This window comes from Aotus nancymaae, unplaced genomic scaffold, assembly GCF_030222135.1.
Source record: "Aotus nancymaae isolate 86718 unplaced genomic scaffold, 86718_ANA_hifiasm-v0.15.2.pri h1tg000048l, whole genome shotgun sequence".
Classification (NCBI taxonomy): Eukaryota; Metazoa; Chordata; class Mammalia; order Primates; family Aotidae; genus Aotus; species Aotus nancymaae.
Window position 1 is genome coordinate 7,297,440 of NW_026988462.1, and position 27,432 is coordinate 7,324,871.

At 36.2% G+C, this 27,432-nt stretch overlaps 1 protein-coding gene across 2 annotated transcripts in view; it reads right to left on the reverse strand.

The window, feature by feature from the left end:
* The window catches only part of GPC6 (glypican 6), a 1,165,513-nt gene that overhangs the window by 846,664 nt on the left and 291,417 nt on the right, over positions 1–27,432 (reverse strand). For both annotated transcript variants that reach the window (XM_064362238.1, XM_064362237.1), the window contains exon 2: positions 15,458–15,616. In XM_064362238.1, the coding sequence (XP_064218308.1) occupies positions 15,458–15,566 (109 nt within the window). In that variant the 5' untranslated portion in view covers positions 15,567–15,616. The remainder of the gene's footprint in view (positions 1–15,457; positions 15,617–27,432) is intronic.

Consider the following 27,432-nt stretch of genomic DNA (forward strand, 5'->3'; position numbering starts at 1 on the left):
GCATATTTCTTAAAAAGTCTGCTCAGGCAGGAGCCTGTGACCTTTGGTCCCTATTGGTAGAATGGATACTAAGGTTGCCAGCTGGAAGTAAATGGAGATTTTAATTGAAACATATAGAACTATCTCCAACTGGGGGTTGAAGGAAAGCAAACTAGAGAGTCTTTCTAAGTTATGTAATGAGCACCCAGCATGACTTAGCTTCCTACAAATGATCCTCCATTAGCCTGGGCTTGTTTTGCAAACAAATACTCAAATAACTGCTCAGCTCTTACACATTTGGCACTGTTTCCTAATATCAGTCCTATTAGCGAATGTGAAATATAAAGTGTAATTTAGGATCATGTTCATTTTTGTTTCCTGGGGAACATGGAAAAGAAAACAGTGTTAGAACATAAGAACTGCGAGCTATATACATAAACATATATATACATACGGGTATAGTATGCAATTATTGATATAAATGCATATCAATCTTACTAAAATTTATTTTTTCATAGACGCAACTTTCTCTTCACTCCCAATCTGCTTAAAGTATATGATACTTTCCCAGAACTTATTATTCCAGTGGAAGACATTCATTAATTAGTCTTTAAATGTATTATCATCACTTAGAATAAAGGAGTTCTTCATTTAATGTGAAATGTAGGCTATTAATATGGTTTACTCCACATGCATATGTTTGTTTAAATGGAAAGAAATATTTTGTGAAGACAAAAAGGTCATTAGTCCTCACCGCTCAAGTTATTTAGCCTTTCTAAAGGTTAGTGGTGCTTGTTTTCTTTCATTATATTACTTATTTTAAAGCAACATCACGCGTGAGGTTAAGGTACTTGACGACAATGTCATTTTTCTTGATTGTTATTCAAATACATAACAAAGAGGCTTAAAAATGAAGTTACCAGACAAGAGAGTAGAAAACAAAGCCAAATTGGGGGGTTTACATGAATGAGCAAGAAAACAATTTTCTGTTTTGTTATCAAGGTAGCTCTTATTATGTTCCTGTAAAATCAAGAGGGTTATGCTGAGTATTCAGTAAAATTCCTAACAAAGAAGGCAAATATATTGTGTGTGTTTGTTTGAGACTGGGTCTCACTCTGTTGACCAGGCTACAGTGCAGTGGTGTGATCGTGGCTCACTGCAGCCTCGACGTTCTGGGATGAAGTGATTCTCCCCCTCTAGCCTACAGAGTAACAGGGACTACAGGCACACATCACCACACCTGGCTAATTTTTGTGTGGTTTTTTTTGGAGAGATACAGTTTTGCTGTGTTAACCAGGCTGATCTCAAACTCCTGGGCTCAAGTGAGCCACCTACCTTGGCTTCCCAAATTGCTGGGATTACAGGCAAGGGCTTAACTGCAAATATATTATTATTTTTTAAATTTCTTTAAAGTCTATTCCTCAACTTTATCTAAAATGAATGGCCCTTAAAATATGTTTCATCCAGATAAGGAAAGGAAGAGAAAAGAATCAGATTAATCCAGCAAAGAGACCTTAATAAAAACTCAATCAATCAGAAGATTGTTGTCCAGTTTAAATTGAGTTCTGATATTTTCTGTGTAGACTGTGCAGTGAAGGAACAGCATTACTCATTGGCAATAAATCCATTTAGGTGTGCAGGTGATACCTGGATCATGTTTATTCTAAGGAATCTTAATACCTTGGCCTCTTCAAAAACTGCACAAATAAACTTGGTTCAATATTAACCACAGTTAGTGAACTTTAGGATAAAGAAATGTCATCCAGCAATGCATCCTTCATTCACCCTTGGCATCATGCCAATGGTATACCATGCAATTGTGTATCACTCCATTCCTAATAATTTGAACAAATGATGATGTTAGCTGCCTTTAAGAATTGTGCATTTTCTATGAGGATTTAAGGTTGCTGAGAATGCAACTATGAACAATCAATAGCTACTTAATAAACACTGTATAAATGTATAGTAAGTAAATATGCATGTCTTTTTATAAAGTAGACTTCAACAGAGCTCTGGAGGCTCTGGGATTTTCAATGATCTGAAAAAATTGAGCGCAGAAGTTGTTTGCATTCATCCATCCCTAGTGATCCATATACTACGTCAATTGTGTACTAAATTGTTACTGAGAAAATTCAATTCATTACATGTACTCGGCAATTATCATTAGTTATGTGCCCAGCACTGTTGTTGGTTAGAACATCCATAGTAGGATCCTTGTCCTATATATTTGTCTATAATGCTGTGGGGAAAAACTTTATGCAAGATATTTGAAACAAATACAATATTTTAAAAGTATAACATATGAAATTTAGCTATTTCAGTACACATTTGCCTTTGAAATTCGAACAGGACACTATCATGAGAAAATTATAGAAAGACAACTAACTTCATTTACTGAGATGTGATATATATGACATGGCCTTCTGAGAGGTATCAACTTAATGATCGTTTTCATAATCGGATGAAGCACTTGCCCATTTTTGTGATAACGTAATTCATATTAACTTTGGTGATAAACCTGAAAAGTAGAACAGCATAGGACAGGAAAAGTCTACTCCTGAACCTACCACTCCCTGCAATCACTGCTGAACATTTGTTGTAAGTGCTTTGAAGGGAGGGCCACCACGGTAGCAGGCTACATACAAATAATTCTCATACATAGTCCATACAAAAACCCACCTCAGTCATAGACCCTCCAGAGCACACTGTTTATTTAAAAATGGTGTCATACAGACACATACACTAAAAGATACATGGAATCAACTGAGTGCATTTTGCTCTCTAATCCACATGCCTGCTGTCAGCCATCAATTAAACACAACAAACCCCACAGTGTAAACCTGTTAATTGTTGTTCAACAGGAATTTAAATTTTTGTCTACATAACTTCAAACTCCACAGTCAATTCAATTATTGAAATGAAAATAAAACAAGCACACCCACTGATTTTTGGGGGAACAGACTTAATTTTCTACTTTTGAAACATATTCAAGGACCTTAATAATGGGTACCCTCCACTTTGATTCAGGCCTTCTTTGTCTCATCACATGGCGTTATCCCTGTATCACTCATAATTCCACATCTCCATGTCTTCAATCATATTTCTACATTTCTGAATTTTTCCTAAATTTCAAGAAGGTTTTCATTCTGTCTTTTCACCAAGCCATGTATGGTCTTCTGGTCATGAACCAATTTCATTCTCTTCCATGATTTTATCTGCGTTTTAACTTATGGTACCAATCAGCACTCCAGTTATTTATGCTCTTATCTAAGTGGCTCTGTAGGAGTTTCAGCTCCTTATGGGTAAGAAAGTAAGCACTATGACAATGAAATAGATGAAGAGGGGAAGTGAACACTCATACATTACAAGCTCATTCTTTGCTAGACTCATGCTAGGCTTTTTATGTACATCATAGTTTGAAAACAGGTATTATACTCATTTTACAAAGGAAAAAACAATTTTTCCCAGAGAGTTTAAGAAACTTACAAGATCATTCTGTCAATACAATGCACCTCCTATATTTGAAACCTAGTCTGTCAAGATGCAAAGCCTGTGCTATTTATATGGCTAAGATCTTTTAAAAATAAAACTTAACATAATGTCATAAAGACCCTTCCTGAACTATGGAGAATGAATTAATGAATGAAGAAAAGACTGAAGACTGTTTAAGGCATCTAGAAACTATATGGGAAAAAATAAGAAATGACTGATTTAGAATCAGAAAGCAGAAAAATAATCTCAGCCATTGGAAGAAAAAATACCAATATGTTTGGGAATGTGGTTAGTAATTTAAAAATACATACAACTTATATTAGTTAAAATTGGCCTCCTAACTTCTTCAGTTTCAGAATGCATTCTGGAGTTCTATGCACCAGACAGAAGCTAAATCTTGAAACTGACAGAAGTTTCTGACTGATTGCTAATCGCTATTTGTAAGGGGACTTGGAACACTCAAGGCCTGTAGATATCCTAGAAAGTACCTCTTTTAGTAAAAGGTTTTCAGGCACTGTCCAGAGAATGAGGACAAGCCTGGCTGGGCTAATGATCAAGGGGACAAAGTCAGTAAACCTTGGACTAGTGGTCAGAGAGAACATTTTAAACATTTCTTATTATATGCTTTTATTTTCCTTAAATCTCTACTTTCCTAAAATCATTACTAAATGGAGGAATTTGAGTACTTCCTTAACCTATTTTTAATATATATGATAAGATATTACACAGGTCTTCAAAATTATATTGCTGTAGTCTTCTACTTTTGCTCTAAATAGAGACAACCAACTCAATTACGGAAAAAGTAGCCCACAGTTGTACTGACAAAATGTCATAAAGTATATGTGGTGGGAATATTACAGCCAGAAAATAGGAAGTTCCCTTACTCTCACGGAGACTGGATTCTACTTTTCATTTTATAATTATAAACTATTTAACACAGGCATTAAGACTTCCAACTTATTTTATTTTTTTCAGAAGTTATTTGAATAAAGTTTAATGATACCAAATATTAATAATTTTACATTATATCTCTATCCCAGATTCTTAGAGATCAGATAGTTTTCCTTCAATTAGGCATAGATTTAAAGTCATTTTAATCCTTTAACACAGTCAAGTTAAGTTATACAAGTTTTCTACAATAAGCATACTTTACTTTTGAATCAAAGTGTGCTATTAAAAAATATATATATAGTTACACAATGGAGTACTAGTCAGCCATAAAAAGGATGAGATCCAGTCATTTGCAACAATATGGATGGAACTGAAGATCATTATGTTCAGTGAAATAAGCCAGGAACAGAAAGATAAATATCATATGCCCTCACTTATTTGTAGGATCTAAAAATAAATACAATTGAACTCATGGACATAGAGAGTAGAAGGATAGTTACCAGAGGCTGGGAAGGGAATTGGCGAGGGGTGGGGGGGCGGGTGAAGAGGTGGGGATGGCTAACAGGTACAAAAAAATAGTTATATAGAAAGAATAAATAAGACCTAGTATTTGATAGCACAACAGAGTGACTACAGGCAACTGTAACTTAATTACAGTTAATTTTAAAATAAATTAGGGTATATTTGGACTGCCTATAACTTAAAGAATAAATGCTTGAGAGACAGATATCACATTCTCTATGGTGTGCTTATTTCACATTGTATGCCTATACCAAAACATCTCATGTACCCCCCATATATATATATATATATATATATACACACACACACACACACACACTATGTACCCACAAAAATTAAAAATAAAAAAATAAGATACTTGGCTTCAAAAAGCATCATCCTAGCATAAAAAAGTAACCTCAAAATTAAAAAGTATTTTACAGATTGTGAAAAATAAATATGTGTTAGGTCCTGTGAAATAGAAAATAAAGAGAAAAAGGAGAATAATTGTGTAATTCATAAATTTAAAAATGCAAAAATCCATGGTATACATCTGTAAAAGATAACATGAGTTGTTGATCTTGGGTATAATTGTATAAATCACTGCCAAAATTGAAAGGAAAAAAGGGAAACTTGGTTCATGTATAAAAGTCATTATTTGATGGGCAACAGTTGCTTAAATGCCACCTTAGATATGGAGACCTGTTATTGGTTGACCTTAACATGTCAGAGCAAAGATTCAAAAACTTCTGTCAAGTTTCTATGCCCCAGCTCTACATCCTGGTAATTAACCTAACAATTCCCCAGAAGCCAGTGATAAGTGTGGTGGGGTAGAGAACACTTCCTTCAGAACAGGAGATCCTTTCTGAGTTCAATCCAGACCTAAGAATCATAATCTCTGGTATTGAACCCAGTAATCTGTATATTAACTGATTCTCCAGGAAACTCATGCATATCTTAAACATTTCTTATTCATGCCTGTGTGTGTGTGTGTGTGTGTGCATACTTGCAATAGAGAAAAACATACTTACCCTGTTTTTTTTTTTTTTTTTTTTTATGATAAGGACCTCTACTTGCTATTACTCTAAGTAAAGGCAATCTTTGTCTAGGGAATTTAAAATTAGTACCATTAAATCCACTGGTACCAATACCACTGATATCACATATGAATTCCAGTTTTATGGACTCTAAGAGTTAACGGATAATGAGAATTCAAGGCTCCCTATTTCTTCTGTCATAATTATTATAGGAACATAAGTAATTCATCTAACTGGTCTGTGCCCTTGGGACTGCACAGGTTGCTACCATTGTCAGACAACACTGCAGCATTATTAAATATGCTTCATCTTAAGTCAAGTATAGGAAGATAAAATAGAAATGGAAGACCTAATCTCTGAACTTAATGAGCTTAGACTTCAACAGGGAATAGGCAGTGGATCATATTTTTTAGATGAATACAAGAACACTAAGCAAGTGAAAATGATAAGGTGTCAACTACAGAAGCATTAAGGAGAAAGAGACCAGAAGACTGAGAGAACTAAAGCCTGTAATGACCACAGAACTATTCTTTCAAAAGGAGAAAACATGCAAATAAATTTCCAAAAATAAAACAAAAGACGTGGAGAAATCCAATTTCTTTAAACATTCGAAGGCCTTGGAGCCCCAATTTCCTGCTATCTTACTTCAAAGTTTGCTTTTCATTTTCAAGTTATTTATATTCAACTGGACCACTAGGTAGGGAGGAAACAGTATGAAGACCATAAACTACTATATCTAGTTATCCCAAGGATACTTGTCCATTCAATGAATATAATAAACCTTTGGCAAGAATAACAAATGGCACATTCTGAAACTGTGATGAGTGATTTTTAAACATTTCTCTGAGCACTGTGGACCATAGAGAATTATTCTTAGCTGGTCACTGGTTCTTCTTTCACATTTAGGTTCAGGATCCTGTTCCTGCCTAAGGGAATACTTAGAATGATAGAAAATTAACTGCTTAGGCAAGCTATCTTTTCACATTTGTTAAAAATGTCAAACCCCAAGAGCTCATGTTAGTGTTGGTCACTCAGTAAAAAATCACTGAATGACAACTAAATGATATGGAAATGTTATTTGTAATGCATTTGATAATAAACACATTACATTGTCTTCTGAATCTTGCCAAAGTTCAGGTTTGAATACTTTCCTTATTTTGGTGTCCATATATCTTACAAACAAAAGTTGAACATATTCAATCACACTTACCAAGGAGATTTAAAGATTAAGCATCATTTTAACAGGCCTGTTCATGTGGATAGATTAAAGATGTCATTTTCAGCATGATAATAATAAAATATTGGATGGAAACATAAGCTAAGTAGCCTTAAACTGAGTTAAAACCTTATAGGTTGTGTTCAGGTTTGCAATTTGAAAATGATGTGCTCTGTGTAATTTACTGTTGAATATACAAAAAATTAGAGCAGCAACACAGGCTGACATTGTTCTGTATGTAGAATGGATTCACAGTCTGGTTATCTTCAGTCCTGTATATGTTCAACTCAGCTCTCTCGCTTGCACTCTCTCTCTCTCTCTCATTTTTTTGTTTGTTTGTTTGTTTTTTTTTTGAGACAGAGTCTCATTCTGTTTCCCAGGCTGGTGTGCAGTGGCACAATCTCATATCACTGCAACCTCCCCCTTCTGGGTTCAAGTGATTCTTGTGCCTCAGTCTCCTGAGTAGCTGGGATTACAGGCCTGCACCACTACACCTGGTTAATTCTTGTATTTGTTTTAGTAGAGACGGAGTTTTGTCATGTTGGCCAGGCTGGTCTCAAACTCCTGACCTCAGGTGATCCGCCGGCTTCAGTCTCCCAAAGTGTTGAGATTGCAGGCATGAGCCACTCTGCAGGCCAGCTGTCTCTCTTTGTTTTAAGTCTCTTTATTATGGAAATTCAGAATCTATACACAACTCAGAATGTTCTATGAACTCCCCAAGGACTCATCAACCAGCTTCAACAATGATCATCTTTCTGCCCATCTCATTCCTTTCTACCTGCCCACCTCAGGATTCCATCAGGACATGATTACATCATTTCAGATAAATGTTCACCGAAATTATTTCTCTCATATTCTTGAATACAAAAAGTGTACAAATGCTGTTCTTATGGCTTTACTATCCTACTTGTTTGAAAAAAAAAAGGAAAATTTTACATTGGCTCAAGGGAAGAAGAAAAAATAATTTTGTATCCCAATTCCTTATCACTATAAAATGTAAAGAATCTCTTGATACCAGATCCCGGAGAGAGAGTGAGAGGTTTCTGCTCCATTTCCCACTGTCCCACTGCAGATCAGGCCTCACTAGAAATCCTGAGTTTACTGGCTTTATGTACACTTTGCAGTCAAACCAGTCTACACTGAGGTACTGTGTTCTCAGATCAGAAGACAGAAATGTTTCCAGGGAGCTCTAATTTACACCCCCATTAAATATTTTTTCTTGATTTTCATTAAAATAAGAAAATAAGTTTTCTCTATTCAGTGGCAGATCAATTTAACTTAAATAAAATTTCTCCTGTAATTCACCCATAGTTACTCAAAGGATTAGTGAGCCTCTGTCAGAGAAAGGATACTTGTCTGCTCATTAACATTCATGACCAAGAATCCTTCTGGTAGAACTGGTTTCAGAGTCTGATAGAGCAATACTTAAAAGAAATTGGCTTGTCTGTGAAACAGCTGCTCAGCAAAGCCACCATGCAAGGGAATTGGTGATAATAAGATGATAATATTACAACCACACTGGGAGTATAATGTATTTCAAGTTACTGCGAGGTGTGTGGTAGGGGTCTTAGAATAAGAAAAAGATTAGAAGTCCATCACTGAAGCCAGAGCTGATGATTATCAGCGTGTAGCCTTAGTTTTGAAAGATCTGTCAAAGTTCAAAGGAGGAGAATGAGAGAGAGAGAGAGAGAGAGAGAGAGAGTGAGAGAGAGAGAGAGAAAGGAGGAGGAGGAGGAGAGAAGGCAGGCATATTCCACTTGCACAAAGATCTGGGTTCTATATGCACTACAGTTAAAGGACCCCCTACCAGGATCTTCTCTTTCAGCACTGTACAAATGCAAAGCGTTCGTGATTTATAAACCTGTTCAGTATCTCTCTCAAAGCCAAAATCTCTAGTTAGATGAGTTTTATTTTTGGAAGATCTGCCCATTGGGAAACTTGGCAGATTAGTTTCCAGTGCCAGTGAGACTGCTTCTCTAATTTCTGAAACTCTGTTTAGCGCATTCTGATTTCAAGAGGAGTGTCCTTCAGATGGAAAACATGTCATGCAGGTGGCAGCCTAGCAAACATACAGAAGGCATTCAGCTAATTACTTCCTAGGATGATTAACATTATAAGCCCTATGAATTGCAGTTAACTATTGTTCTGTGCAATCATTTAGGACAGCAGCAGCACAGTACATGGAAATATTATATCTGTTTATCTGTATAATATTAATAACATCATAGAGGGATATGTGTTGTGTGGTGTGTGTGTGTGTGTGTGTATAGTTATACGTGTATTTGTTAGTGTGTTAGAATATTGGAGGTAGTATGACAATTGTGTCTGTCTTGCCGTGATTTACTTAGAAAATAATAATTATTATTAAATTCTTAGGGAATCTATTTTTTTAAAAGCCAATGTGATCAATAAAATATTGTTTGGGAGGTAGCAAGAGGCAGTCACTTGAGGACTATGGTAGATTAGGAAATAGAAATAATCATTCCTTTCCCCACCTCCACTTCCATGGGAGTAGGATAATCTCTTACCCACTACTGAGAATTACCATGAGATTTGCTTTGGCTTATGGACATTAGGAAGTCAGTGTGGCAATTCTAATTTAGGCTTTAAGGGGCATTCTGATTCCACCTGTCTATATTAGCATCTCCAAACTCCACTAAGAGAAAAACATGCTTAAGACAGAGTACTGCTCTCAAAAGAATAAGTTACATGTAGACCAGACCAGACCAAAATGACTCTAAATCCATAGTCAAGCCTACATGAGCACATGAGCACAGCTTCCAACAGCCAATCTCTAGTCAACCCAAAGATACATTAAGGAAAAAGAAACACTTCTTGTTTATGAAATTGTTTTTTTTTTTGTTACAAAACAGTAGCCAGCTGGTGCAAGGAATAAAACATTGTGACAGAATATCTATATAATAGATATATGCTAAATGTCAATAAATAAACATTGTTGAAAGAAAATCAACAGTAAATTATTGACAATATGTCCTATGGAGTGTGGACTTGCACACAAAATCTCTGATGCATGTTGTCTCCTCTTGCCACTTGTTTAATTATCACTATCTTAAGACATTCTTGAATATTGAATTGCAGGCTCTCTCAGTCTTCCTGGATGCCACTGAATAGAAAACTTTCCTCCCTCCTCTTTCCAATGAAGTTCTACTTTAGGATGCAAGCAATTCTGCCTTTTTGACTCTTAGGTTTATACTTATGTCTCCCCCAAAAAGGTAAACTCCTTGACAGGCAATGACCAAATTATTAGTCACTTTTTAATCTATGACAATACTTGGTTAAGTGCCTTCTCTATGGTAGGCTCTAAACAAATGTTTTCAAATAGAAATCACACATGCATACAAAAAATATCACCCTTGAGACAAAAAATATGAAAGATGCTACCACCATATGGGAAGCTATTTAGGGTTTTTTGCCTTTCAAATAAGAGTATTCTCTGAGAAAATTAGGCCATATATTAAGGAAGTCATTACATTATTGTCATCTCTACAGTATATAGATGAGAAATGATATTTAAAAAGAAAACACAAGCAGATTTGCAGTGTAAAAATACTATGTCACTGTATATAAATTATTTCTGTGTCCTTCATAAGGATGGAAATTACTGTTCAATATTTTTATTTTGCTTTTAAAAATGCGCTGGCTGCCAACATTTCTGGACAAATGTATATCATTAAAATACATTAATAAAAGCCAGGAAGGAAAGTTAAACAATAAGACCAAGAAGAACACACTAAACAAGAAACTTCACATGGAGCTCCACATGTGAATTCATTTCAGCTCAAGTAAATCCAAAGAAAAAAAGTAACCTAAATAAAATATCCCTTCAACTAAATTTTCCTGCCTCTGAATAATCCATATTCCACAGACATTCTTAGAGGATAGGGTGTTAGTGCTGACACCGAGATAGACTCCACAAGGCATTGTGAGGTAAAAAGAAAAAGTAATATATCTTCACTGATTCAATAAAAGTTTTTACAAAAAGCACCCATTCCCCTTTAATTTAGGGGCAAATTCCAATTTAATCCTGTTCCTGCCCTTCCCAAAGATATGGGTACATTCTTCACCCATCAATATTTCTATTGTCCTTTAAAAGAAATTTTAGTGATTTTTCAACAGTGTCCATTCAAAACAAATAAAAATTTAGAATTTCAATCAAGTATCGACTTCCTATATATAACTGACTATTTCTAATTCTGATGTAAGTATTAGGTTACAGTCCTGGAGTTATCATTCTTAGTGGAAACTTCGCAAGTCGATTCCCCTCTCAAAGGTCCAGATTCCTTGGGGGCTGGATTATATTTAGGTGGGTATTGTTTTGTTTTGTTTTGTTTTGTTTTGTTTTGTTTTTAAGAATTTAAAACAAATCTTCCACTTTTCCCTGACAGTCATTTCCATATCCTCCCCACAATAACTGGGACAGGCCAGGCCCGGCAGGATGAGATAGAGGAATAGGTGGTGTTGACCACAAGATGCCAGCACATCTGGGAACTGGAAAGCACTGGAGAGAGAATGTGGTAGGTGGCTGAAAGCAGGGATCCAGGAGTGCTCAGTCTGGGATGGAACCCTGACTCTGCCATTTATTATAACATCCGGGTGACTGCATTGCAGTTTACTTCAAATATCTAGGGTTAAAATCTATGAAGGGCAGGGAACACAGTCAGATCTTATTACCATGGCTACTAGCTGAATATTTGCTTGTTCTCCATTTCCTCTAACACATGAGCTACTTGGTAGCACAACAGCAAAAGGGGACTCAGATACAAATGCCAATTCGACAGGCCAGTCACTAAACATAAAAATGCCAAAAATGGGTGAGTACACAAAGATGATTCTCCCTTCGTCTATGTTTTAATATGCTTTTGCTTAGCTGTTGCCTGGGGTGTTTGGCAGATGAGGGGAAGGTGAAAAGGAAGGGAGTAATGTGATCCTTCTGCCTGGTGGACTAGGTTGGGTCTTCGTCCAAAATTTTAATCCCAAGGAGCAACAGAAAAGCTGCGCTTGGCTACAGAGCCTATTGAGAATATCTTTGTGTAGTTCGGAGAGATCTTTTGCAGTGGCCAGGACCCTGATGGTACGGCGGGAGGCTTACCAGGATGTGTGATGAGAGCCAGAAATTGAGATTTGGCCGGAGAAGTAAGAAAAAAGCAAAGCAACAAATACCTTGTTAGACCCTTGGAAAAGCAATGTCAAGACACCTCCATTATATAGACTTTTATCATGACATTTTAATTCTGTATTCAAAAATTTTAAAAAGATACACAGCTATAAGAAAATTCTCTGCCAAAGAATTAAAATTTCTGGAATTGGTATTATATACTTTTAAAATTCATTGCCTCTCAGGTACAAATGCGAGGCTAATCTTGGCGCTAAGCACAGAAACTTAGGAAGGTTGGGAAATAACTCATGTTAATTTCACTTTAACTTCCTACCATCCGATTAGTATTCCTAATTTTATAAATTATAAAATTATAGTGTCTCTCCTAAATGTTAGTTACCAAAAAAATCAATTTTAAAAAGACAGGAAAGTAAGACAATACATAGAATGTGGTTTTAATTTAAGAATACTGGAATCTCAAATTTTATAACAGTCACCGCTGCCACAAAATAAAAAGTTAAATGGAATCAAAGCATTTCTCATATGGTAAGAAAAATGATAACCAGAGATTAATTATTATCAGTGATTGAATTTAGCCTCCCTAAATATATCTTGGACTAGATCACATGTATCAGGTGTAATTTAAATTTCTGCTGTACTTAATAAAAACAGAAAGAAAAGTCATCAACCCTTCTTAATTTTAATTAAGCAGTGGTTTTTCATAAAGAGCATATAGCCAACAAAGACATACACAATCCAAATGACAAATTAAGACTTCTGAGAAAGTGGAAACAGAGGCAAAACATCCAAATAGATAGATGAAGAGACTCCAACAATGATACAAAATGATTAACCAAATAGGAAGTTACTAAAAACAGACTCCAACAATGATGCAAAATGATTAACCAAATGGGAATTTACTAAAAATAAACTCGAGGTCCTTCATAGTACCATTGGTTTTATATGGGAACATAAAATTCAGAGGGTGACATTCCATAACTGAACCTAGATAGTTCTTTTGTGCTCATAGCAACTGATATTCATCAATAAGTGACAAGAGAAAGTATCTAGAAAAAAAGAAAAATTAAAAATGGAAAACTACCCACATGAATGCACAACCATTCATGGAAGGTGACTTAGCAAGCTCACCTTTGAGATATAAGAAAATAAATCATACCATTGTACAACTGACCCTTATGAATCTGCCCAAAGAAAATAGCAGACATTATGACGGTGACTTTTTAATTGATTTATAATATTATTATTTTAAGTCTAAGTGCTTCAGGAATCGAGATCATAGGATCACATTTAGATTCTCTTTTTTTCACTCTGGCTGAAAGCCTCCTCAACAACAACAAAAAATCTTAATTCATCTCCCATCCAAGGCAATGCAACTGCAACAAAATGAGTAGTTGCTACAGAATTTATCACCCCTTAGGTAAATCTAATCTTAGCAAAATCAGTGTCCTGTCAAACTGATTGACATCATACCCCTGGGTACACTAGAACAATTCAAAATATACCTCTATAAGGAAAGAAGGAGAGGGAATAAGAGAGAGAGCGGAGAAAGGTTTCTTTAATGAGACAAACAAGATGTGGGATTAGGAACTATAGATGCAAAATATTAAGTTATTGATATAATACAAGAAGTATAAGGCTCAGTCTTGTTGAATGGCTTTACTTGTTTTTTCAAAAAAAAAGCTCCCCATAAAGCTACCTAATATTTATTTTTTTTTTTAAAAAAAGAATATATATTATTTACTATGAAAACTGTCCTGGAATGATTTTAGCAGCACTTTGGAGCACAGCTTTACAAACGCACTAGAGTTGTTTGTTTGTTTGCTTGTTTTTTCCCAAAGACGCAGGTGAAAATCAGTGGCAGCAGATCATTATCACCTGCTTTATATAAGAGACAACAAAATAGCAATTTGCTCTCCCTTGAAGTCAGAGAATGTTGTCCTCCAAACACAGAGTCCTGTCAGGGACTCCTGAATGTCACTGGATTTGTAATCTATAATCAAGAGCAACCCCTAAGTACTCCCTAGTTGCATTTAAGAGAACAACATTCACAGCATCACTGCTAAATAAGAAATTATTTTCATAAACATCCACATATAAAGTTAAACATACTTGCAGAAAGATGAAGCCCCAGTCACTTACACAGAAAGTGTCACATCATTTTTACTGAAAATACCAGGTACACCTATCTTCGGTAACTTCGAGAACTGATTTGAAAAAGATCGGTGTTGCTTTAATAGTTTATAAACAGCAATAAAGTAGAACATTTTACCTACCACAGAGGAAAGTAAAAAGAAACATAACAACGTCGGCCAACCTTTTCTAAACTGGCTCTGCTGTACATTGACTGAACTGAGAGAAGAAAATGAACAGCAGCTCTGTTGCTCTAGGGTAATGTTGTAGGACCAGTGATACCCAAAGACGTTTCAACACAAGGTACAGGTCTGGTTTGCAAGAACTCATAGTAAGGTACATTCATTTCTCAGAGCACTAAAGATAACACACCATCTAAAAATACTAAATATATTGTTATCATTATTGATGCTGTTTATAAAGAATCACACTACTTTGGAATATATTTAAAATATTCAGGCTCTAATGAGAAAATTCAATGCTGAAATCTCAGTCATAATTACTTTGCAATATAAAAATCTGTATTTAACAAACAGAATATACAAATAACGTTGACTGCTTATAATCAGAATATCAAAAGAGAGTCCAAACCTTATATAGAATGAATAACTGCCATGCAAAATGTGCTCTATGATTGCAATGGCAAAGTCGAAAGTAAAGGAATCTGTGTCACTGAGATTTAGAATAAGCCTTTTCTCTTAAAAATGTGATGTTATATTTCAAATAATCTTAAATTACACTTATTTTTTAAAAGAGAATCCCCCTATGAAAACTAGACAAGCTGCAGTATACCAAAACCTGAATTAGAATGCCTCTAATAATGAAAACTGGAGCTAAATCTTTACAATAAATCTCACAGGCAAAGCACAAATGCAAAACAGCTCTTTGTTAAACTAGGTTTTACCAAGATATTACTAAAAAAAAAATACTGCCTTTGCTAAAAATAGACAACGCTATAAATATTTAAGAGGGACAGAAAAGCTCCCTCTTTATAAAAATATTTTTCATATGATACCAAGATTCTCACAGAAAAGTGCACCTATAACAAAGTGAAGTGAAAACCATTTCACCTACCGTCGAATTTCTTATGCCTGGACACAAAAGTGGTGCGCACGAAATGGCTCGTCTCTTCCACAAGGTTCTCGAACTCGAGTTTGCTCTGTTGGCTTAACTTGTCTTCCATTTCTGTGGTGCAGCATGTATATTCCTGAGGACAGATTCTTAAGTGTTCCCCTGCAATGAGAAGTTAAATGTCACTATTGCATTCTAAGGCCTTGTGGCAGATGTTGCAGATTTCACTTCTCTAACATTTCGCTCAGATCGCAGGGTGCTTGTTCCATCTACTTCTCCAGCCATCCCCGTGAACTCTATCTGGGCCACAGCACATCAGGGTACCTAAAATTCCACACACCTGGTGGAGTTAAGTGGAACCTGATATTTAGTCTCTGTTCCTCATCATGTAAGTGAAGGTGCATTACAAACTTCAAAATACCATAGCATTTTTTCCTGTCTTTTATTGTTAATGCATCAAGTAAACATGAGGTGACACAAGATGTGATACAGCTATGTATGCTTGTCTTGAGAAATCTCAAGTAAGGCAAAAGACAGTCCCATCACCAAAAGCAAGAAAAGATGGTAACTGTCCCTTGGGTTTTCTTTCTGTGAGTCTGTCCCTGGGTACGCATCAGCTTTTCTCTAGGTTCAAGTCAGTGTGTTTTTAATGGTAGGCCTCATGTGTCATACATTCTTTAAGTTGACATTTCTTGTCAGACAGAAAACATTCTCCTGAAAGAAGGAAGTCACTGATGGGTATAATTAATGCTTACGTTATATGGAAATGTGGAATAAAAAGAATGAAAGCCTTGTATTTAATTCAACAGATCTCTCTTGATACACCAGGCTACGTCTTTCGACAATATTGCTTTCTTTAGTACTATTTGCAAGTAGAAGCCAATCCTTTGCTTCATGAAATTAAAATGGTCTGTTATTGCATAAAATGTGAATTTCCAATTGAAACAGCTCAGTTAGTGTCAAAAATCTTTATCACAGCCTGTGGAGGGAAGAATGGAAATCTACCCAATGTCTTGCTAAATAAAACCAACAAATTGCTCCTGCTATCAAAGTCACTGTAGGACACTGAAAACCAAATGAACAAAGTACTTCACTCTGTGATTAAAATTCATTTATAATGCTTAACAGTACTTATAAAAGTATCTCCTATGACCTCGTGTGAGGTATAGGGTGTCTCGTGATTCCTCATGTAGTTTAAGGCTTAAGCTCCTACTTAAAACAACAGCAGAATAAAAAACAATGTTTACAGGTATGTATTAACATTAGGTCTTTTGCCAGTTTGAAATCACTTTTTTTTTTTTTACTGTTGAGATGTTCGAGTTCCTAATTAAAAGACTACAAATGTCCAACAATTTTATGAAAAACAAATGCTCAACATCACTAATCATCAGGGAAATGTAAATCAAAACCACTATGAGGTATCATCTCATCCCACATAGGAGGTCTGTTATCAGAAAGATAAAAAATAACAAATGCTGGGGAGGATGCAGGGAAAAGGCAACTCATATACTGCCAGTGGAAAGGAAACTATGATAGCATCTATGAAGAACACTATGGAGGCTCCTCAAAAGACTACAAATAGAATTACTGTTTGATCCAGCAACCCACTCCTGAGTATTTATCTGAAGAGGAGGAAATCAGTACATCAAAGAGACATTTGCACCCCATGTTTAATGGAACACTACACACGATAGCCAAGATATGGAATCAATCTAGGGATCCAAAAACAAATGAATGGATAAAGAAAATGTGGCATAAGTACACGGTGGAATACTATTCAGCCTTAAAAAGAATGGTATCCTTACCACCGATTCCACAGAAATACAAACTACCATCAGGGATTACTACAAACAACTCTATGCACACAAACCAGTAAGCCTGGAAGAAATGAATAAATTCCTGGACACTTACACCCTCCCAAGCCTAAACCAGGAAGAAGTCCAAACCCTGATTAGACAAATAACGAGGGCTGAAGTTGAAGCAGCAAATAATAGCCAACCAACCAAAACGAGCCCAGGTCCAGAGGGCTTTACAGCTGAATTCTACCAGATATAAAAAGAGAAGCTGGTACCACTCCTTCTGAAAATATTCCAAACAATCCAAAAAGAAGGAATCCTTCCCAAATCAGACCAACATCATCCGGATACCAAAACCCAGCAGAGACTCAACAAAAAAAAACTTCAGGCCAATATCCATGATGAACATAGATGCAAAAATCTTCAATAAAATACTAGCAAACCAATTGCAACAGCACATCAAATAGCTTATCCATCACGATCAAGTAGGCTTCATCCTGGGGATGCAAGGCTGGTTCAACATACACAAGTCTATAAATGTAATCCACCACATAAACAGAACCAAAGAAAAAAACCACATGATTATCTCAATAGATGCAGAGAAGGCCTTTGACAAAATCCAACAGCACTTTATGCTAAAAACTCTTAATAAACTAGGTATCAACAGAACATATCTCAAAATAATAAAAGCTATTTACGACAAACCCACAGCCAATATCATACCGAATGGGCAAAAACTGGAAGCATTCCCTTTGAAATCTGGCACTAGACAAGGGTGCCCTCTCTCACCACTCTTTCAATACAGTATTGGAAGTTCTAGCCAGAGCAACCGAGAAGAAAAAGAAATAAAGAGTACTCAATTAGGAAAGGAGGAAGTCAAATTGTCTCTATTTGCAGACGACAGACTGTATATTTGGAAGACCCCATCGCCTCAGCCCAAAATCTCCTGAAACTGATAAGCAACTTGAGAAAAGTCTCAGGATACAAAATCAATGTGCAGAAATCACAAGCATTCCTATACACCAATAACAGATTTGAAGAAAGCCAAATCAAGAATGAACTGCCATTCACAATTGCTACAAAGAGAATCAAATATCTAGGAATGCAACTAACAAAGAATGGAAAGGACCTCTTCAAGGAGAACTGTGAACCACTGCTCAATGAAATAAGAGAGGACACAAACAGATGGAAAAACATTCAATGCTCATGGATCAATATTGTGAAAACGGCCATACTGCCCAAAGTAATTTATAGATTCAACGCTATCCCTATGAAGCTACCTATGACCCTCTTCACAGAACTAGAAAAAACCACCTTAAATTTCATATGGAACCAAAAAAGAGACCACATAGCCAAGACAATTCTAAGCAAAAAGAACAGAGCTGGAGGCATCACGCTACCTGACTTCAAACTATACAAGCCTCTAGTAATCAAAGCAGCATGGTACTGGTACCAAAACAGAGATATAGACCAGTGGAACAGAATAGAGGCCTCAGAGGCAATGCCACACATCTACAACCATCTGATCTTTTGAGAAACCTGACAAAAACAAGCAATGGGAAAAGGATTCCCTGTTTAATAAATGGCGTTGGCAAAACTGGCTAGCCAGGTGCAGAAAGCAGAAATTGGACCCCTCTCTGACACCTTACATAAAATTAACTCCAGATGGATTAAACTTAAACATAAGATCTAGCACCATAAAAAACCTAGAAGAAAACCTACGCAAAACCATTTTGGACATAGGCATAGGCAAGGACTTCATGACTAAAACACCAAAAGCATTGGCAACAAAAGCCAAAATAGACAAATGGGAGCTGATTAAACTCCAGAGCTTCTGTACAGCAAAAGAAACAATCATTAGAGTGAACCAGCAACCAACAGAATGGGAAAAAATTTTTGCAATCTACCCATCTGACAAAGGGCTAATATTCAGAATCTATAAAGAACTAAAACAGATTTACAAGAAAAAAACAAACCCATTCAAAAGTGGGCAAAGGACACGAACAGACACTTTTCAAAAGAAGACATTTATGAGGCCAACAAACATATGAAAAAATGCTCATCATCACTAGTCATTAGAGAAATGCAAATCAAAACCACATTGAGATACCATCTCACGCCAGTTAGAATGGCGACCATTAAAAAATCTGGAGACAACAGATGCTGGAGAGGATGTGGAGAAATAGGAACACTTTTACACTGTTCGTGGGAGTGTAAATGAGTTCAACCATTGTGAAAGACAGTGTGGCGATTCCCCAAGGACATAGAAATAGAAATTACATTTGACCCAGCAATCTCATTACTGAGTATATACCCAAAGTATTATAAATCATTCTGTTATAAAGACACATGCACACGTATATTCATAGTGGCACTGTTTACAATAGCAAAGACCTTGAATCAACCCAAATGCCCATCGGCGATAGACTGGACAAGAAAAATTGGCACATATACACCATGGAATACTATGCAGCCATTAAAAACAATGAGTTTGTGTCCTTTTTAGGGACACGGATGAATCTGGAAACCATAATTCTCAGCAAACTGACACAAGAACAGAAAATCAAACACTGCATGTTCTCACTCATAGGTGGGTGTTAAACAATGAGAACACATGGACACAGGGAGGGGAGCATCACACACTGGGGTCTGTTGGGGAGATAGGGAAGGGACAGTGGGGGGTAGGGAGGTTGGGGAGGGATACCATGGAGAGAAATGCCAGATATAGGTGACGGGGGGATGGAGGCAGCAAACCATATTGCCATGTATGTACCTATGCAACAATCCTGCATGTTCTGCACATGTACCCCAGAACCTAAACTGCAATAAAATATATATTTTAAAAAAAGAATAATATCCGGTCATTCACAGCAACATGAATGAAGCTGGAGGATATTACGTTAAGTGACATAAGCCAAGAACAGAAAGTTAAACATTGCATATTCTCATTCATAGTTAGAAGCTAAAAAAAGGATCTCATACAAGTTGAAAGCAGAACAGAGGATACTAGAGGCTAGGAAGGGGAAGGGAAAGGGGGGATGATCAGGAGATTTGTTAAAGGATACAAGATTACAGCTAATAGGAGGAGTAAGTTCTAGTGTTCTCTGCCACTATAGGATAACTATAGTTAACAATACTATATTACACAGCTTCAAATGCTAGAAAGAGGATATTGAATGTTTCCAACACAAAGACATGATAAATGTTGGAGATGATAGATATGCTAATCACCCTGATCTGATCACTATACATTATATTTATCAAAAGATCACTATGCACTTCCCATAAATATGTATAATTATTTTATGCCAATTAAAAGAAAACTTAAAAAAAAGATATATCTTATGTAATTTCTAGAAAGGAAGGAGACAAAAAAATTATATATGCATTTTTAAAAGAAAAGAAAATGCATTATTCTTGAAAATGACAGAAATCAAATTCAAGCTAATAATTTGCTCCTAGGAAGGAACAGGATTTGAGAGAAATACTCAAATACTTTTATCTATAATCTTTTATTTCTTAAGCTGCTTTGTGGATATATGGTACTTAATACATTATCTTTACTTTTTCTGTATGATAAAAATGTTTCGTAACAAAAACTTGGAAATATGTTGTTGAAGCTTAGCAGTCACTGTAGTTTTGCTAGAGAGTTCGGGGGTAGCTACGAAGAATGAAAAAGCAAGCAGCCTTGACCTTTAGATGCCAGCCTGGCACTCATGTTCCTGTTACACATAAACATTCTCACAGAATACCAACCTCAGACAAGCCTGCTCTGAGACAACGATAAAATGGACCAAGTAAGGCCACTTCATAGTTTTGTCTAAGCACAGAAAACAAGGTTACTGTGCCATTCAGAAGGTACCAAGCAGCTGGGTGCCATGGCTCATACTTGTAATCCCAGCACTTTGGGAAGCCAAGGCGGGTGAATCACCTGAGGTCGGGAGTACAAGACCAGCCTGACCAACATGGAGAAACCCCCATCTCTAGTAAAATTACAAAATTAGCCAGGCATGCTGGCACATGCTTGTAATCCCAGGTACTCAGGAGGCCGAGATAGGAGAATTGCTTGAACCCAGGAGGCAGAGGCTGCAGTGAACCAAGATCGCACCATTGCACCCCAGCCTGGGAAACAAGAGTGAAATACCATATGAAAAAAAAAGTACTAAGTACCTCCTCTCTTGGCTAATATGATGGGCTTCTTTACTAATCACAGATTTATCCTTGTGCTAGTCTTTTTTGTCAGCAAGACTTACTGAAATGCTTCATTATAGAATCACGTGTACTTTCTGACAGCATCCAATCCTCTGTGAGCCCCTGCCTCTATGAAACCTCCCCTAAAACACATAACCAAAACCCATATCCTATAACAAATTCTTTCTGAGATCCTCTTCCTGGGGCATGGTTCTCTATAGTATATTCTTGGTCATGCAATAAATGATAACTACATATCTACAACCACATATTCCTGATCATCTTTCATATGATTTTGACAATAGCAAAACAGACCAATGCAAGTTGTGAAATTTTTCCCAAAGTGATTACAATACCCACATCCCACTGAGAAGCATGGGTCTAGAGCTGAAGACCCTAGGATGGAATAAGTTGATTATCAAAAGCAAATGGTCCATCAATCGCTCATTTTCTTTTTTATAAAATATCAAGGCCAAATTATAAGGACAAAAATTAAAAATCCACCAGCAAAATCTCTAAGTGTTTTAATGACCTTTATATTGTCATTTATGATTTTTCTTAATATAAAATATTATAATAAAGATTCTGATCATGTTCTCTTTTTTTCATACACATGAGTATTTAAAAAAATAGAACATTCAGTGGAGTCGTGGTTTATGGTGAAATAGATGATAAGGGCAGTGCATAAAGAGAAAATATTTCCTGAAGAAAACAGAGTAAATTCATCAGTAGAGCACCCAATACTGGGTTCTGTGAATATCACCCAAATAGTACGTGATTGTATTAATCAATTTCTTTAACTCTACTTTGGTTGATGTTTTTCTGTGGCTGTCAGTTAATTTCCTCCTTTCTTAGGAATATAGAGGAAGCCCTCTCACTTCTTTGCATGACTATTTGAATAGTATTTTCATTTTCAATCACCTTAAAAAAGTTTAGGCAGCAAAAACTGGCTGATCCTGGCCTAATTTTATTCATGGCCAAGGGCACATGACCACCATCATCAGTAATTTAAATTATCTCGCTGTCTCTTCACTTTCTCCATACTTACCTGCCTATTCTCCATCTCCTCATATCTCCAGGTTTCTTACTGCCAGGGACACATATAAAAATGAAGAAATGAGCTGACCTCTTAAGAACATTTCCAGTTCTAGGAACAATGTAATACTGCACTGAATTTTTAAGGCAGCTTCTTCATAAACCTCCATGACCCTGAACCTCTACATACATACACACATCACATAGATAATTTTGGTTTAAAGGTGTCACACTAAGAATAAGTACCCTTCCTTTCTTTATTACTTGCTATAAAATACTTATTTTGTGGGAGTGATTAGAGACTATGATGCCCCTTATCAGATCTAATGTCATGAATGTAGCTCCATCAGGTTTCTTCTGCAAATATCCCAAATACAACTAATCCCCTCAGGACATAAGATGTTTGTTTTCTTTTGGTCAAGTTGTCACCATAATTCCCATGCTTTTTGTTGTAAGCTCAATTTTAATGATTCAGAAGCAGAATGCAGCCCTCAGGTACTAAATCTTGAGAGATGGGAATTTAATGTTTGTATAATAGAATAGGAATGGAGTAGGGAAAGGCAAGAAATAGAATAGGGGAGTTTAAAAATTGATTTATAATGGATTAGAGATAAAAATATTCTGCAAAGTTTATAATACTAAATATCCATGCAATGTATCTAACAATATGTGATTTTTGATCTCTAATGACTATAGAAGCAGACACTGGGCTATTGTTTTCCAAACACGTATGTCTAATACAGAGACCAGAAGAATTTGGATTTGAACATGTGTTTTGCCCTTCCCAGAATCTTTCTTCACTTACTACCTAGAAGAAAAACTTAAGTATCTAGACATCAAGATTACTCTGACAGCTTAACAATGTACCAGAAATGTAACCACTACAATTTTTTTTTTCCACATAAAACCAGAAAGGGCTGATAGTTCCTTATGTTTCCACATGGACTGGGTGTTCCTTAAACTGCAGGTGGTTTCATGTCCAAACAATACAGACCACTTTTCATCTTGCAAGATATCATGATTTACTCTTCCTCCACTCACTATGAAAGCATGATTCATTTTTGAAAGTTATTTCATAGTTTATTTTGTATTAAATTTTTTTGAGATTTTTTTAAATAACAAGTCTTCCTGATATTTTAAGTCCTTTATTTTAATTTTATATTTCTAGTGTGATATATCAGTAACAATTACATTAATATGGGTATTAAAAGTTGACATCGTAATTTGATCTTACCACTTAGTAGCTGTGTGATGTGAGAGGGAGATGTTAACATCTCAATTCCTCGTCTGTAAGAATGGAGATGATGATAACATGTTAGGAGATAAAAGAGGGAAAAGGTTTAGCAGAGCTTTGCAAATTTCCATTAAAGTAAATATTTTAATTTTATAAACTTTAATATGAAATATATCTAGGTAATAATTTTAAAATTTTGCTGTAGGATATCAAATGTTTTTCTTTGCTATTATAATTTCTAATAAGTAAAAGTATAAAAGCTCCACATGTGTAAACACAGAAAATGACTAGATAAGAGGAAATGGGTTTCTTCCAAAAAAATCAATCTACTATTATCTCATTATTATTGAAATTGATAACTGATTGATGTCAACAAAGAATGATTCATTGAACATATATGTTCTCCTAATTCTTGTTAAATTTAAGTGAATACAAACTAAGTATAGTAGATGCAAGGTAATTTTCACCATTTTCAAAATTTTGCCAGACATAAAAGTTAAATTAACAAGAACTATTTATCTATTGAAAGGTGGTATAACCTTCTTATATCAAGGCAAAAAGAGTAAAGGTTTAGCAAGATCAAGTAATTAACAGTTGCTAATGTCTCTAAGCTATGTTTAATTTGCTAAGTTATGACAACAGCAAACTTATGAAAACTCTTTTTGGGAGGAAAAGAGACATAGATGTGTGGGGGTGGGTGGGCGATGGAGGTGTCTTCAGCAAACTTTCACATCACAAAGTCCAAGTAGGCATCCCCCATTATTACCACTCATTCAGAAGAGCCCAGTAGCTCAACAGTTAGCTCTCATGTGAAATATTTTCAATTTGTTAAAGTTATGACAAACAAATTGACAAAATGAAAATGTTGTTACCGAAGTGTGTAATGCTGCCTCGAGTTATTTACTTTAAAAGGCTTCAGCATAAACACTGGTATGCATGTGTATGTATGAACTCTAATCTATACCTTTAGGAGCATTTACCATTTACAGTACTTCAAACAGGAATCTATACACTTGGGGTGGCTATGGCAAGCTTTCAAAAATTATTAACTAAATCAATACCAGGATTTACTAACGGGCAGAAGAGATGTTAAAAATAAATGTTCACAGGTGAAATTAGTGTTGTTCAAACTATGGGGTTAGCAGCATTATTCACAATAACCAGAAGGTTGAAACAAACCAAAACGCCCATCCACAGGTGAAGGGATACACTAATTCTAGTAGCCACATCAGTGGACTATTATTCTGCCATAAAAAGTAATGCGGCACTAACACATGCTACAACATGGACATTATGTTAAGCAAAATAAGCCAATCGCAGGAGGACAAAGACAACACAATTGCACTTGTATGACGTGCCCGAAGTGGTCAAAGTCATGCAGACGGAAAGTAGAATGGTGGTTACCTGGGGCCAGAGGATAGGAGAAAATGGAGAGTTACTGTTTCAAGATTATAGAATTTCAGTTAGGAAAGATGAAAAAATTCTAGAGTTGGATAATGTTAAAGATTACACAATACGAATGCACTTGATGCCATTAAACATACTCTGCAAAATGGTTAAAATGGTAAATTTTATATATATGTATGTATTCCACCAAACTTTTTAAAAGTAAAAAAATTAAAAATTGAATTTGGCAAAAACGGTTTTATAGACTCCCCTCCTCCCACCGCATGAATGAAACGAGAATCACAGAGGCCTGGCAACCTAATTCCTTGATCTGGGACGCTAGTTTTGTGTTCCCTGACCACCCAGGGAGAACTCTGCTCATCACTGGAACTTTGAAGCACAGCGATGTTGGAAGATCACTGTGTCAGCCTTGAAGTAAATCTTTCATGCAAAGTGCTCGTTCGAGCATGAGGGAGAGAACACTGTGACATTCCCAAATATACAGGCTCATCACTGAGGTGAATGTCTGAAGGTGTGGCTGAATTCAGTCTGAGCCTTGCTTTCTTCGTAACATGTTACTAGATAGGAAGGTTGTGGGAGAAGTGAAGCCTTGAAGGGTAGCTCTTCTCTTCCACTGATCTGAGGCTACCGATATTCCCTAAAGCAGTCTGACAATTATGAACGATCACAGAAGATAAGGAAAATTTGTTCTGCTTGAGTGTTTTTTTTTCCTAAAAAAGTATCTGCAAACCATGGCTTCTGGGTCAAACACAGTCCATCATCACCTGTTTTTCCAGGACGAGTGAGCCATGGTTGGGGAAAACGTATCATAAGACTCTTTTGACTATGTGAGAGTTTAATGCAATTCAAATTTAGGTGTACTTAAAGTTTTATAACAACACAGCCACAGTTATTCGTTCATGGATTGTCTCTGACCACTTTGGCATTACAACAGCAGAGTAGTTATGGCAGAGACCATGTGACCAGCAACGCCTAAAATATTTACTTTATGAAATCATGGCAGCTACTTTGCTATATGAAGAACCCAACTGTATCCCTTTTAGTTCCAATTTCTCCAAACAGTAAGAATTCATAATCTCAGCAGAACTACCTTCTGACACCTACAAGTATTTGATATAACAATAAAATTACTCCAAAGTTATAACTTATGAAGAAGGAGAAAGTACAATCCTTTAAGAGTTTCCCACTCATATTTCTTTCTCAAATTGCCTAAGGTTCTTCATAATATGTCTAATATATAATTAGATACAATCCCTAACTCAACTGCAAAGGAGCCAGACACCCCCAGGACCACTAATAATAAAATCAGGATAAAAGACCAAAAATCAGAAAATGGTAAAACTGACACTACAATAACTATACCCTTATTCATCAAACCTTCATTGGAATTTTCTATGGGCAAATCATTATGATAGGTTCCTATTCACACAAAAGCAGACACAGGGCCATGGAACCACAATTATATAGGTTGACGCTTTCTTAGGGTAGTTGAAGTTGATGCCAGAGAGTTCCTTGGGTCCCTGCATTTTTACAGAGCTCTTCACAAGCTCTAAAACAAACAAACAAACAAAAAATAGAAACTGCAGTTGTGAAAGAAGGGAGTTCTATCAGGAAGTTGCAGAATGAGCTCAAGGGCATATGATCAGACCACAAATTGTCATCTGTTTTCCAAAGAAGAGATGAGACTGCTCCTCTCTCTGCATGCCTCTTTCAACTTACATGTTGCTCTTCACAAGATATTTTCCCAAATGCTTGCCCAGATGTTCATTTTCACTACAAGATGCTGAGGTGACAGCAGAAATGTGATTCTGCCAGATCCCACTCCCTCCAGGGATGACCTTGAGTCTGCAAATGGCCAGGAACAGACTTGGTGAGTGGCATGGTGGGAAAGAGGAGGAGACAGGAAGATCTCCTTAGCCACACAAGTAAGCCTCTGCAGGTCTGCTACAGCAAGCTCTCCACCCTCAGAGGTGACACTCAGGGACCTTGAGATGCGCATCGCAAACAAACAGATAAACAAAAGAAATGAAGTTCCTGGAATGAGTCACATTTCACAGAGTTCAGCCAACTAACTTTTGGTTTTTATAAAGCTCTGGAGTGCAGAGGGATGTTACTAATTTTGTCCTTCTTAGGAAGTAGGTAGAAAGTAAAAATCTAAAAAGTTGAAAGGTGATGGCAAGATTGCTACTAACCAACTCCCCCTTGGAAAAATATTTCTTTTTCTCTTGGGGTTAGAGAAAGAGAGAGATGGGCCTTCCATTCCATTCTCCTGAGGAGCCTTCTGCGGCTTCTGATTTTACTTCTTTTGAGTTTTT